The sequence below is a fragment of the Piliocolobus tephrosceles genome, chromosome 10 (assembly GCF_002776525.5).
Source record: "Piliocolobus tephrosceles isolate RC106 chromosome 10, ASM277652v3, whole genome shotgun sequence".
NCBI lineage: Eukaryota > Metazoa > Chordata > Mammalia > Primates > Cercopithecidae > Piliocolobus > Piliocolobus tephrosceles.
In genome coordinates, this window is record NC_045443.1 from 113662000 (window position 1) to 113677466 (window position 15467).

General features: G+C 37.8%; 1 protein-coding gene across 4 annotated transcripts in view; it reads right to left on the minus strand.

The window, feature by feature from the left end:
• Window positions 1–15467, minus strand: part of MED13L (mediator complex subunit 13L) — a 321531-nt gene that overhangs the window by 43035 nt on the left and 263029 nt on the right. For all 4 annotated transcript variants that reach the window (XM_026456566.2, XM_023204113.2, XM_026456567.2 and 1 more), the window contains 7 exons: window positions 14967–15132; window positions 12719–12823; window positions 8333–9064; window positions 7305–7530; window positions 6197–6302; window positions 5760–5884; window positions 2894–2993 (listed from right to left, as the gene is read on the minus strand). In XM_026456566.2, coding sequence (XP_026312351.1) covers window positions 2894–2993; window positions 5760–5884; window positions 6197–6302; window positions 7305–7530; window positions 8333–9064; window positions 12719–12823; window positions 14967–15132 — 1560 coding nt within the window. The remainder of the gene's footprint in view (window positions 1–2893; window positions 2994–5759; window positions 5885–6196; window positions 6303–7304; window positions 7531–8332; window positions 9065–12718; window positions 12824–14966; window positions 15133–15467) is intronic.

Here is a 15467-nt window from a genome sequence, read left to right on the forward strand (position 1 = left end):
TTTGTCTGTTCAATTTTCTTCCCAGAAAATGGCTAAAGCAAGGGTGGAAACAGCCACCAGGACGGACTGCAGGTGAGCTGTACCACCCACAGTGCTCTACTTTCTCCCATCCTGCCGACCCTGCAAGACCTCTGCACTTCAGCGGGAAGTCATAAGACACCCACCTGCTCCTGCCCAGCACTTCATGTACAGGATGGAAGACCTCCAACCAAGCAGCATCACTGATTTCTTAGTGTTCTCCTCACCCCAGAGCATATGCCCAAGTCCCTTCCAAACAGTAAGAACTCTTGGAAAATAAACAAATGAACCAACCCCAAAATCCAACTCTTTCCTTTTGTCTATTCAAAGACTCATACTTTAAACTAATGTGCTTTCAAATACAAAAATTTGTAAGAAAGTGGTTAATAATAAAATCTAATAAAAACATGTTTTTACTATAACACAATACTACCTTAACATAAACTTCACATTAAAGTAAACCTATTTGTCACTGTTTGTTGCTGTCTTCAGCATTACATTCACAAATGAGTAATTAGGAACCTATGCTTTCCAACACAATATGCACTGGCCACATGTGGCTACTGAGCACCCAAAATGGGGCTTGACCAAATAAAGATGGGTTGCATGTGTAAAACATACACTGTATTCCAAAGACTTCATACAAAAAAAAAAAAGGTAAAATATGTACACCCATTACATATATTTTTATTAAAGTGAAATACTGCAATTTTATACTAATTACATGTAAAAATAATATTTTGAATCCTTAAATAAAATACTGTATATTATTAATTTTTTTAAATAGCCACTAGAAAATGTGAAATTGCACATGTGGCTCTCATTTGTGGCTTACTTTGTATTTCTACTGGACAGTAGAATTCATGTCTAGAATTAATGTTCTAGACATTAATTTTGCTTTGTTTCTGTTTTGTGAGACGGAGTCTTGCTCTGTTGCCGAGGCTGGAGTGCAGTGGTATGATCTCTGCTCACTGCAACCTCTGCCTCCTGGGTTCAAGCGATTCTCCTGCCTCAGCCTCCCAAGTAGCTGGGATTACAGGATAGACATTAGCTTTTTTTTTTTTTTTTTTTTTTTTGAGACGGAGTCTTGCTCTGTCACCGAGGCGGGAGTGCAGTGGCACGATCTCCGCTCACTGCAAGCTCCACCTCCCGGGTTCACGCCATTCTCCTGCCTCAGCCTCCTGAGTAGCTGGGACTACAGGCGCCCGCTGCCACGCCTGGCTAATTTTTTGTATTTTTAGTAGAGACGGGGTTTCACCGTGTTAGCCAGGATGATCTCGATCTCCTGACCTTGGGATCCGCCCGCCTCGGCCTCCCAAAGTGCTCGGATTACAGGCGTGAGCCACCGCGCCCGGCCGACATTGACTTTTATAATACATTTGTCTTCCCACCTCAATGCCCAAAAAGCTTTTGCTGAGATTAAAATATTTTGCCAGGCTATTTTCATTGTCATTTCTTGGGAGGAAATACTGTGTGTTCCCCTCACTCCCCCACCCCATCCCACAAATACATATGCTCTCACAAATACATATTTATATATATGCTTTGTATACATTAAAATGATCCTCTGGATTCTTGCATATCTGGGTTTTCCTGGTGTTAATATTCTGTGCTACATTTCAAATTCATTCATTTTTATAATGTGTACTTTATCATAAAATTTTAAATTTTGAGTAGCTTCTTTCTGAAATAATTCTTTTTTGGATAGAAATGAGAAAAAGGATAGAGCACACAATATACTTCACTGGGCAATGCCGCTAACTAGCAGGATGTCTGTGAGTGAAAAGCCTTGGCTGAGTTATCAGACATTCTAACATTTCACATCACTACGTATCAACGTCATGTCAAAAAGAGTAAATGATCAATTGATTCAAAGAGGAAAAACATCTGACCTACACACATCTATTTTAATACTGTTTCTTTTAATCTGTGAAGTTCCGTGTTTGTGAAATTCTGCAATGCAGAGTAATAAAACAAGAAAAATGTTTAATTAAAAAAACTATAGCAACTGGCTGGCTATCATTATTCATTTTCACCCATGTCATGCTTGAGAAAGCTTTGCATATTTTAAAAAGCTATGGATCCACTAAAGCTGTCAAAATCCAATCTCTGTATACTTCCCACTTCTAGATTTGAGTAAATCAGCACTACATTTATAGGTTCATAAAGCTTTTTGACTCATCCCTATGACATGGTGGTTTTTCCCCTCAATTTGTTCTCATTACCAGCTGAAGTTAATGAGAAGGTGTTAAAGAATGATTTGCAATGGAATTATGTTTCTGCTTCAGAGTATCCACATAAGCTACCCTGACTTTCTTTTCTCTTGTAGAATGATGTGGTTTCTTAGGGCAAAGAACATACTCGAAAAAAGGAGGTTCCTTTCTTTGTCAGCATATATAATAAAACTAGTTGATCTCAAAAGGAAACACAGAAACTTCAGTATGCATCCTGAAAAGGATGACTGAAATCAAATATCCAATATCCTTGAGTGAATTACATTTATAAAAACAGAAACATTTTACACAGTCTTATAATAGAATACCAGTTTGAAAAATCACTTGTGCAGCATTTATTCTACTAGGAAAGGGCGATTAGAAAAACAAACCTGAAACATGTTTTTCTACATTTTAAGCTATAAAAAGCTAATTCTTAATTGGAAAACAAAGGAAAGGAATTCAAATTAAGACGGTTTCTGTATATGATTAACTGCCTGCCATCTCAGAACACCAATTTGTACAGGTTTTAATTCACAGTTAGAATTCTGTCAAAAGGGAGGGGAATTTCAGATAAAGATAAAGCACCACTGAGTATGAGCATATTATATCTAAGTTACAGGCAGCGAGCCACAATGGCTCAGTCAAGTTTCTCTACTTACTTGGTGGATAAGGAACAGCAGCTCTTCCATCCTTCCCAAGAGGTCGGTCTTCTGTCCCAACCGTAGGAATTTTTGATGGGCGCAGAGCAGGTGATACAGCCTAAGAACAGATGATGTTATTAAAACAGAGTGATGTGTATATAAGTACGGCAGCACTCAAGTATTTCCTAATGTATGTCTATTGGTAGATGCCTCTTGGTAGAAGCATTTACCAGGTGAACTTCTGGAAATACCAACAGATAGTGAAACAAAGGAGATGGTTACAAGCTTATCAAGTGTAAGAAATAGTGAGTTGAATGGATCTTGTGAGGGCAGATTGTGCCATCAAAGGTGAGCTTGCAGACCTTAAGCAATTCTTCCCTCCCACATCACTTCTCACGGACACAGCGTTACATTAGGGTGGTGCCTCCAGCAGTAATTGACAATTGGTCTGGTTTCCCTTATACTTGCAAGCAGGCAGCTAAAAGGCATAATCTCAAGCCCTCCAAATCTTTTTTTTTTATTCATTTATCACAACAAATTATGTATCTTCTGTACCTAGTTACAAAAAATAACTATCAAAATATCAAAATTGATCTTCACAAAAAAACCTTATTTTGTAAAATTATTGAAATATTCAGAAGAGGTTCTTCTCTGATTATTCAAAAACAAACCAGTGCATTACTGGGCAAGATTATCTTTAACATTAAATGAATTGGTGATGAATCAAAATAAAATATAAAATAAAACAAAAATGATTTTTACAAATAGAAGGCCTTTTATTTATTTAAACTTATACAATGTCATAACATTGAAATGTAAAATTAAAATTAAATTCAAAGACACCTGAGATGACAACTCAGCCAATAGCCTCCCAACTCCATTTACAAGTAGTAAGATGGATTAGCAATATATTCTAAGGTAAACTGCTCATGTGATTAAATGCCAGATTAAAAATCAGAGTAAAGCAAAAACACTCAGAGAAATGAAAATCTGATTGAAAATGTCCAATTCTCCTTTGCATGTTAATATTACTAAAAGTATATTCCCAACAGTTAAACATTTCCTCATTGAGCCTAATAGTAAGTCATAATTTATACAAAGAATAAGTTCAGTGGCCCAGAGCAGAAACAATTACCAGGATGGTGGTCAGGAACAGATCAGGCAGGCCACTCCACAATGCTTGCTCTGTTCCGTTTTTTCTCCTCCTTTGACTTGTACCTCCTTTTCTTTTCATATTTGATTCCCATTACCACTGCCAAAGCACCTATCCTAACCCTCTGGATCTTTAAAACCAAACCCAGGCAGCACTTGGCCTCTGGTGGATAGTCAAATTCAATGCCTGGATCAGCAATGAAGAAATGAGTCATTTCTTCTACCAGAGTTTTTCACATTGTCATGTCCTTTTCCTTCATGTAGTCACTGTATAAATTCAGATTCTAGTGTTCTAATCCAACAAAAGTTACCAGATTAGAGGATTCCTGCCTTCTGTAGATCAGACCAAAAAAAAAAAAAAAAAAAATAGCCCTTCTGCCAGTTCACAGTTCTATACTCAGTAGCCCTCAGAGAAATGCATATTGATAAAAGTTTAAAATCCAAACTTTTCTAGACCTATCAGTCTCTAACCATCATCAAAAAAACAGACCAATGGTCTGTTCCTTATCCCTGAAAGCTAATCTAGTTCACTTTTGTTGCTTAATCAAGGCTCATTCCACACTTAAACTAATGTCCCTCCCCCATTCCTCTCAATGACCCCAGTCTTTCCATATTTCAAGTACAACCCGTTCTCCCAGGCCATTATGATCTCCTCATCCTCTAAGTACTTATAACAGTAATGGTGTATAATATCTGTTAGATACATTTTATTTTAAAGTCAGAATGGGCTTTAGAAATGTTTCCTACTTAACTTTCAAGCCTTAACTTAAACTGCTCCCCGTCACTTCGTACCTGAATGTACAGCAACTTCAGATTCAGGTCTATTACTGTACTCATGGCAATAAGTATATTACAACTCTATGTGCCATTTCTCCTTACGTCTGTGAGTGTCTCATGTATAAGGGTGGTAATTTAATCATCTTTAGAACCTCAATTATTAGCCTTAGTACCACCACAAAGGATTTAACCATCAATTAACAAATGTATGTAAAATGGACGAATAGGGAGGTAGATTAAGTGAATAAATGAAAGAAAAATAAACTAATAAGCTGAGCTTTTTGAAAACAGAGCCTATCTTATTCATCTCTAGGTCTCCCAGAAAAAAAAGACACTTGTATTTGCCCAAAGGTACAGAGTTGGTTAGGAGGACGAGAACGCACATTTCCTGACTCTTATTTCAGCTGATCTCCAAAGGATTATAATAATTATTCTTCTCTGTCATTTTAATCATACGCTGCCTTGAATTATTTAACTTCTATGTATATAAATTCTATTCCCCTATAATGATGCCAGGATCTGAAAAAGTATAAATCATATTTGCATATCTAACCTCTGACTTATTAGATGAAAAAAAGTTATGTGGGCATTACTTTAAAAATCAAACCTAAGGGACAACATAATACATTTCTAGTGGTCCTGTGATATTTAGAAGAATTTATTAAAATAAACGTGAAAGATTTTAATATGTACAACTGGAATACACTAATGAAAAAGATCCTTCAATGAACAAAACTCTAGAGGTAGATAAACTACGCTAATAACCTTTACAATCTTTTCCAAGATTTATACAGCGTGACTAGACTCCGGTATACAGACATTTAAAAAGAACATTCAGAACCCGAAATAAGAGCCCCCAAATTCAGGAGACCAAATTATAAAGAAATACTACAACACTAACATAAAGTCCTTTCACGTAACAAAATTTTTGTGTATGTAGCTCTGGCAAACTCACCCCAAGTTCGTCGTCATCAGAATTATCAAAGATGTTGTCTAAGTCATGCAGGGAAGGTGCCAAATCTGTTACCTGCGTAAGGCTACTGGAGCCAGCTCTGCCAGCAGCATTATCCTGCCGGACATCTGTAGGAAAGGAGGCAAAAGACACAGAATAAACAACTCCACCAAGCGCAAAGGAGTGGGGAGAGGACACGGATCTCAATGAACATGACCTGCCTGTGAGTTTTTCCCTATGGTTTTAGTTAAATTTAGAGATAATTATTTCCAAATATGTTTATCAGTTTTGAAAGGAACTGAAAAACAAACTATGAAAAATATATTAAAGATGAGATGAAATTCTTATTACAATAAGAATAAAATTTTACATTGAGAAGCATCTCCTTTGCATTTTATTTTAGCAACAATCCAAGTGAGGCAAATAATCATTGTACACACCTGTTTTAGTAGCAGAACTGAAAATAGACATGGCATTTTTCCCATCAGGCACCGGCGTGGAATGACCTGGTGTAGTGACATCCTTGGTACCAAATCCATCCTCTGACTGTATAATAAATTCAGCCAAACAAAACACATGAACACCAACCCAAAGTGTGAAATATGAGGGAGAACACAAAGAATTAGAGGGTAGAATGGAACTTGTTATGAGCACAAGTATGATAAACCATGGTCTATGCAACCAAAGGAAATAAAAGATAGGTCCTTTCTCCGGAATTTCAACAGAACCATGAGATCCCCACTTTCCCCTCAATCCTATGGAGTATTCTGAGTGAATCAAGTGTTTTATGCCTAAGCAGTACTGGTGGCAGTTGATTACAGACCTGCCATGGTGTTAAAAGCTGCCTTTAACAACATTTTAGATGCTAAATTACAGATTCAGCTGTCTGGATCTAGGGAGATCAGTATAAAACAATCTAAAAAGCATTCCCCTGAACCATACTGGCCTCTTATAATTGTCTTACTTCCTTGATTCTCAAGAATACCTATTTCAATGGCCCAGTATTTTAGAATGTCTGAAAATTTAAAATTAAAGACAGCAGACTCAACCAGTACTCATTTTTATGATGATGAAACCAGTAAAATTAATACTGATAGTCTATGGGTAGAGTTGATATTAATCCAGAGAATACATAGGTATAGCGCTTGGCACAGTAAGGATAAAAAGCGCTCGATAAACTATATATACATACGGTTACCAACATTTTTTCCTTTACATTTTGGGTACTTCTGAATAATATTTTAAAAGAAATAGGGAGCATAGGCCAACAAGAATTAGCATATGAGAGGAAACATGCACTGTACAAGCTATAGTCTGGAAAATATGAGGCTTCATTTATGTTCGGCTGACTTTTAAACAAAGGTGAGCCATGACATAAAAAGGAACAATACGCTGTTCAATACAATAGTACCAAGAGCATGAATATGGGGACAGAGCAATCAGGCAAGACTATCTCAAACGTTCTGCCTCCAAAGTCTTCCCACACATGTTGTACTGACATAGATAGAAACCCACACCATGCTGGACTCTCTCTCTGTTAAATGGTACCTTATTCTTTTTCAGGGAATCTTTCTCCGTCCCTTGTTTGCATTTCTTGTTGGCTGTAAAGATGTATTTTATGTCACCATCTTCGAAGGTATATGGGTCATTCACTTCTCCCATACTGTCTCCAGGTTGTTGCGATAGAGGCAATGGGTCAAGGAAGTGGAGTGGCTGCATCTGGGGCTGTTTGTCTTGCCAGATTTTAAACCGTTTGTTAGGTTGTGCTAAGAGTCTAAAAGACAAAATGACAATTTAAACAAAATAAACAAGGTTAAATGAGTCTCTTTAAAAAAAAAAAAGGAGCATTTATGACTTAAAGCATTTACAAAGCTTAAACTTTTTGTAAAAACAACTAAAAATTCACTGATATAGTGATTTGCTTTTACAGTTTATATTCATGATTAAATAAAAATTAGTATACTTTGTCAAGAATGTATGTTTTTGTCTCTGAGTCCATCGATTCCACTTAAGAGCACAGGTTCTCAGGACAGACTGCCTAGGTTCAAATTCCATCTGTATCATTTACTAACTGCATGGTCCTAGTTTCTCAGTTATAAAATTAATAGAATAATATGGTACAGTGAAGATTAAATGAGATAATCTATGTAAAGTTTTAGAATGGGTGGCTCAAAAGAGCTATAAATATTATACTAGATACATGATACATACACCTGAACGCAGGCAAAGCCTTCCTCAAAAATGTCAAATACAAAGAAGGCACTGATAGCAATATGGAAAGTCTCATAAAGCTATATTATTTAATTAACAAACAGTCGGGCAAAAATGTATTAATATATTCAGAGTGTACTAAAATGGCATAAAGAGTTCTTTATATGCCCATGTGTTAAATCACATGTGTGCTCATCTGTATGTAGGTCAAAGCATTTGACCATTAAACATTTTCCATATCCAGAGTCAAGAAGGACAAAGAAAAGCCTACTTCAATTTTGAACCTGAAAGTTTAGCAGGGAGAGATGGGGAGGGAGCCCATGTCCTTCCGGTGGATGGGTGGGTGGTGCAGAGGGCTGTCTTACCTTTGCAATGCAGTGCTCTCTGAGTTTACCTCCATTTTGGCATCACATCTCTCACCCTGGAGCTCTGGAGGCCTGAACTCAGCATCATCACTGGGTGGGAGACGATAACTATGCCACCACTTTTCTGATGACTCTGGGTTCAAGGGCCTAATCCCACAATATAAGGCTGTCTCGCTGACCTCTGCCATGAGAGGCAGTCTTTGGCCTACGAGGACAGTTCTGTCATCCAGAGTAGACAACTGCTGGAGTTCTAGTCCATTTCCATAGAGGGCTGGATTCACAGGGACAGACGGTGGGTCCAAACTCTCTGTTTCCTGACCTCGTGGCTGAGGGCTGAGTGTTGGCGGCAGAGGGGATATAGGGGAATGAGGTGAATCCATAGGATTCAGATTCATTTGCTTGCTTGTATTTCTGGAAGGCACGGCCATTTGCTTATCATACTTCCTACTGCTAGACACCTCTAAGGAGGAGTCGATCCCTGCCAACCCTAGTTTCTGTCCTGGCGCATCTTGCTCCATGCATAACTCTTCGGCCACGGAGGGCCTATGGTGAAACGGGATTAAGGGTCTCTTCTGCAGCTTGTCTCCTTTTTCCTGTCTTTCTGTTGTTTTGTGCTTAGAAGAAGCAGGAGGTGGTAAAGATGAAGATGATGATGGTCCTGCACTGAACCCTGGTTGAGACATTGTGGGAGGTCGATTGGGTCCTACTGCACAACGTTTTAAAAGCTTATGCCTAAAATGAAAGTAAATAATTACATCATTATAACATTAAGAAACGAGATTCTCTGACAAAATTTTGCCTTTTAAAGCATACATTAGATGTACTAATACATATAAAAGGGCTCTAGTTTTTATTTAGTAACTAAAAAACAATACACCCCAATGAAAAATGAAGAATCAATCACATACAAGTTAAGCAGACAAGAAACAGGCATAACAAAAGATGTAAAGTACATTGTTAACCCCTACAAATCACTGATTCAAAAAAACCCCAAATCTTTTAGATTTGGTGAGGGCCTCAGATAACCTATTCATACCGTCTCTTAAAACCATGAGAGTAGAGTCATGAGACTCTCTGCCAAGAAAAAACAAAGTTTCCAATTTCTATTTTATAACACTCTACTAACTGTAATATAGAATGGCTTATAATGGCTTGTAGTCCTGTAAATTGGGAATAAAATAACTATGCAACTAGTCTGCCTCAAAGCGTGGAATTAAAACAGTAAGTTCCAATCCTAAGAACATTTAATAGGATAAATATACTAGAAACTTTATGTGCCACTATATCTAGGCAAGAAGGGATAAAAGACAACTTTGGATCTTACAGACACACGTTAAAATGATAGAGCTTAACACCACACATACACAAATGCACCTGAACCACCAAAGCAGAAAAACCAAGTCGGCTCACATCCTAACACACTTCTTGGCAAGCATGGGTGTGAAAAATGGCTCAGTAAGAGCCCACTAGATGATGCCAAGGTTTAATCTGTACAACAAAGTTATACTGCAGGTCAGCCAGTACCTCCCAATATATAAATCATTCCTGGGGAAAAATGTGAGCTCTCCTGCCGGTGTAGTAGTAACTCTCTGAGGCCACTAGGGTGGCATTAAATTACTGCTGCATTGCACTAAATGATGCCCTCGTGAGCAGTAAAACGGATTTGTGGGGCATAATGGGATGGTTTAGTGGGACAGCAGGATGACTGCCCTGCTCCATAAGGCCATTAAATAGTGGAAGGAGTGGTCTGTACCATAATGGGTTCGGTAATCCTGCAGCAGATCATCTGAAAATACTCTTGCCAAAGTCTTTGCTACTCAAAAAAATAAAAACAAACACTCCTGAACTTCTTGTCTTTAAGCCCAATGAGCACAGTATCACTCAGAAAGTATCTCAACATCTTATGAAGGTACTTATTTTAAAACCTAAAATTTTAGTCTTTTAGGCTTTTTTTCTCAGAGAGCATTTACCCATACTAGTTCTTTGAGAGACACTTTACGATACCTTCTTCAAAGTAAAGATGTTTTGAAAGTGGATAACCTAATCATAAAGTTAGTTTCTTCAGCTGTATTTAATGATTCAGCTACATTGCAAAAAGGTTGGAATGAGGAATGCACAGTAGGTAGGAGCGAATTGCAGTGCATCTCAGCAGGCCAGGAACCTAGCGCAGACAGTAGGGAAATCAGAGGAAGGCCACACACTATGTGGGTGACCAGTGGTAGGAAGAAACCTGAGGAAGGCCCCAACATGCAGAAATAGATCATGACTAGAAGAACAAGGAAAGGAGGATTACAATAGACATTTCAAAGGAAGTCAGTGTGAAATCCAGTGACAAATTAAATCTAAAAAGTCTGTAGGCTGAGAAGAGAAAATTGCGATAAAAATGACCACAATAGGGTTCCAAGTTTGTGGGGGAAGCATACATGGCAAAAATTAAAAATTAAGGATTTTTCTTTTTTCTTTTTCTTTTTTTTTTTTTGAGATGGAGTCTCGCTCTGTCGCCCAGGCTGGAGTACAGTGGCACAGTCTCGGCTCACTATAACCTCCACCTCCCAGGTTCAAGCAATTCTCCTGCTTCAGCCTCGTGAGCAACTGTGATTACAGGCACGTGCCACCACGGCTGGCTAATTTTTGTATTTTTTCAGTAGAAATGGGGTTTCGCCATGTTGAGCAGGCTGGTCTCAAACTCTTGATCTTGTGATCCGCCTGCCTTGGCCTTCCAAAGTGCTGGGATTACAGGCATGAACCACTGCACCCAGCCTAAGCATTTTTCTTAAAGGCATCCCCCAAAATACAAGACTCTCTGAAAGTCAGGTTGGTACAGAAGTTGGAAAGTCAATGGAATGGTGCGTTGGTATGCATACGGTTATAAAAAAAAGACCTGAAGATATGTGCATTTGGCAAAGAAATACAGCAATAATTCCAGAAAACAAAAAGGAAAACATTATTTGTTTATTTACACTTCATGTGTTACAAAAATAATTCCAGGTACCTAATAAAAATGTGTAAAAATTGGTAAATAGGTTATTCTTTTAAGTGAAAAAAATCTGGGCTAAGGTAAGCGTAGGGAAAATAAGATGAAAGAAAAGTTAAATACACTACAATTGATATCCTATGTATGTGCTAAAGCTGGGCCTTAACTTGGCTGTGAACTGTCCACAAATCAAAGTTACTGGGAAAATACTTTTTGTCACACAATTCCCAACAGCCTAGAGACAAGAGTAAAGCAGTATTCAGCTGTAGTATACCACACCTAACACCAGAGAGAGGCTCGCATATGCTCAGAGAGGGAACCCTTAGTGAGCAAACAACTTCTTCAAAAACATCCTCCCTGAAAAATCAAAAATGAGCTTCATTAGGCTTATCCTTACATCTCTCAACAAGAGGCTGCCAAGGCAGAGCTTGATAAAAGAATCACCTCAAGAGGCAGGGGAGAAGAGGAAAAGGTGTCAAAGCTGTTCCCTAAGTGTACACATGCAGCAGTTTGCATATATGCAGGCGGCATATGGACCACCTCCTCAGCGTGAAGCCAAGTCACTCATGCTACATTAAGAAGTCCTGATCTCACTAGAGACATGAATGGCCATCTTCTAAATATGCTTATCTCACCTGAACTTTTTATCCACACTGAACAGTATCAAATTTGAAAGTGTATATTTCAGAAGCAAGGCTACTCAAAATAGCCCAGTCTAGGTGAAAAATCACCACCACTTCTTCTGTCAAATGAGCTGGGGGAAAAGACTTAAACGCCCACTTAAAGAATTTAAGAACCCTAATGAAAATCCATAATGATAAGATTCTTTACTACAACAAAGAGTAAGTCAATGGAATATCCAAGAAGAATGCAAAAATTTTCTACAAAAAAGCAATCTGAGGCCGTATCCAAAGAACTAAATGAATAAGCAACTAAGATATCATGACTGCAACAATTTTAGCTTTTAGCAGTTGTGACCAAATACCTGTCTCAATCAAAAAACATCACTGCTAGCAACAAAACAAATTATCTACAGAAAGTCTCTTTAATCCAAATTCTATTGACTCAAGTCAATCTGTTTTTAATGTGTATCTCTACTTTAAAATTAAGAGTAGTTAAATAAAGTCATTTAAAGGGCTAAGAATTGTCTTGTCAAACTGATGCCTTTAGTTTTGAAGCTGCTAACCAGAAAAAAAGTTACGGGAGCAATTTGTTAACAGGGTCGACTGTCTAACAAACTCTGAGTCCTGACAATAAAACTGTATCATCTGCATATAAGAAAAAAACTCTTTTTCTTCTGTACTGGAGGAGAATGGAGAATCAGGAAGAACTGATCTGTGAGGCCAGGAGAGGAATCAACAAGATGCGCCATCAATCGAGCTCACTACTATTTTGCCTTTTTCATTACCTACCTGGAACAAGAACAGCTGACTCTTTGGGTAGGATCCACAAAATCCCAAGTAGCAGGATTGCTAGCAGGCTCTTCTTCAAGAGTTGGAGTTGATATTTGGCTCCTCCTAAAAGGGTTAAAAATGTGACTTATGTGTGAACATAATACTGGGGAGAAACATGTTCAAGAGTTGAATACATTTCACTCACACAGTAATGGTATCCTGTTCAAAATGTTTCTATTTGGCTGGGCGCATGTGGTTCATACCTGTAATTCCAGCATTTTGGGAGGCTAAGGTGGGCAGATCACTTGAGTCCAGGAGTTTGAGATCATCCTGGGCAACATGGCGAAACCCCATACATACAAAAAAATACAAAATTTAGCCAGGCACAGTGGTGCTTGCCTGTAGTCCCAGATACTTGGGAGGCTGAGGTGACTGCTTATCTGTAGCACATAAATTCTGAGTCAGGAATGATTGTGATGCTGAACAACCACAGATCATCCACATAGGCGGCTGAGATAGACACCTTTGCTTACTGATGGTTCAGTGTACATGAACTTTGTTTCAGGCACAAAATTGTTTTAAGACATTGTATAAAATTAACCTTTAGGCTATGTGCACATGAAACATAAAAAAACTTTGTGCTTAGACTTAAGACCCATCCCCAAGATATCTCACTACATATACGCAAATATTCCAAAATCTAAAAAAGATCTGAACAAACACTTCTGGTCCCACGAACTTTGGATAAGATACTCATCCTGTAAAATATTTACTAGCATTTAAGAGCAACACTCCTAATGTGAAATAAAAAACAGAAGTATCTCCTACATATCACTGATAATTGGTAGCAAAAAGCAGATACCTTTATTATAAAATGAATTAACAATAAGGGGCAATATTTTTGGATTGCTGATTTTGCTACAGCAGATACTGCAAAGTGTTTCAACAGAGGCTCTATAGGGCGTTCTCCCACTCTCTGCCCTCCACTGCCCTCCTGGTTGTCTCGTCTCCCTGTTCTGTGCTGCTGAGAGAGGGACTACAATCTGTTAAGAGTTGTGGAGGTGGAAGGTTGATGGTGACTAAAAGTCAAAGATGATAAATGAAAGGAAAAGAAAAAGCAAATGTTTACTTGGAAATAATCTAGGCATTACAGATGGAAGTAAAAATATCTGTACCAATTATTCTAAAGGAAAGGATCATTTTAAAGTGACTAGAGATAGCTTTTTAATTCTAGAACGTGACATGATTTTCCACTGCAATTATTTTACAGCTATCTACTACATCTTCAATGGCCTACTCTAGAATCAATTTATTGGCCAATAAATATTTAGTATGAAATTGCTAAAAGCTGGGTCCAAAGGACAGGTTTTAAATATGTATCAAAACTTGGAATAGTAGTCACTTAAGAAACATTTCATTGGCTTCTACACGAAGGAAGTTATTGGAAGTTACTGACATGCATGTCCATATTCATTCTGTTTCAGAGAATCAAGACTCATTTGTCTACTTTCATTAGTCAAGAAAGTAGACATCTACTCATATTGAAACAGATATGAAACCGTGCTGATTATGTTTACATAAATCTTGATAAGTGGAATAGCACTTGTTGACTACTGTTTGTCATTATCGTTTAGGCAATAAAAGAATCATCAGCAGTCTTTTCTAAAAAATCAATTCTCCCCTTATTCCAAAAGTATGTTAAAGAAGAAAGGTAGGGAGATTATTGGAAAGGAAGGAAAGTTAGGTGCGGGAAGAAAAGAATATAATTTTCTCAAATCAACAAATAGGAGCACGGTAGATAATAAACACCCCTCCAACTGTCATCAGTCTAGTTCAAAAATGTATTGTTAATTACAATTAAGGCCAGTACACAATAGTAAATCAGCAAGGAAGGTTCCTTCCCTTCATAATAGGGAAGCACTCATACACTGATATACAAGGAAAAACCAAACCCACTGGTTACTGTCCTGATACCCACAGTAAATCTCTATGCCAGCTGTGCTACAAAATGTCAGGTCAACACCATGCCAATCTGTACAGTATGAGGAACTTCGAAAACTTCCTTGATAATGAAATCAAGTACAGTAAATGTCTTGATTTTAACATCTTTATTTCAAATTTTGTTCTATTAAATTCAAAAAGATGCAATACTAATCTGGTGACTTCTCAAATTTGGTCACACAATAGTGCAATGTGATTGACATTTTTCAGGTAGCAATCAAGATGGCTACTAAACTATGATCTAGACATAATCGAGAAAACATACTTGGACTGGGTTCTGTTGAGGATGCATTCCTTCCAGACTCGATGGACCATATGATTGTGGAGTTTTGGAGGAATCTTCCCCGATCTCTTTGGACTGTGCATAGTTATCATCCCCCCATCTTGGGAAACTAGGTGACTGGCAGCACTCTGCATACCTCCACTCTCACCTGAAAAAAAAAAAAAGGCAATTTGGAATGTTAAGATTTTCTGAAAAGGTTTCCTACTTCATAGACTTATTTAACATAAATATAACATAACATATATATCTTATTTAACATAAATATGCATTTTAATTGTTGAAAGTCATACACATGTCGCTTTTCCCCTATCCCCTGGCTATAACACTATCCATAATTATGAGTAAAATTTGTGTCAGAATGGATTTTTTCCCTGAAACTTTGACCATATGATTCTTTGTTCTCTCCCTAAATCAACTAATCAGATGAACACTCACACACCCATTAAGGGCACACACATAGAGATGCACTCCTACTCCACATGT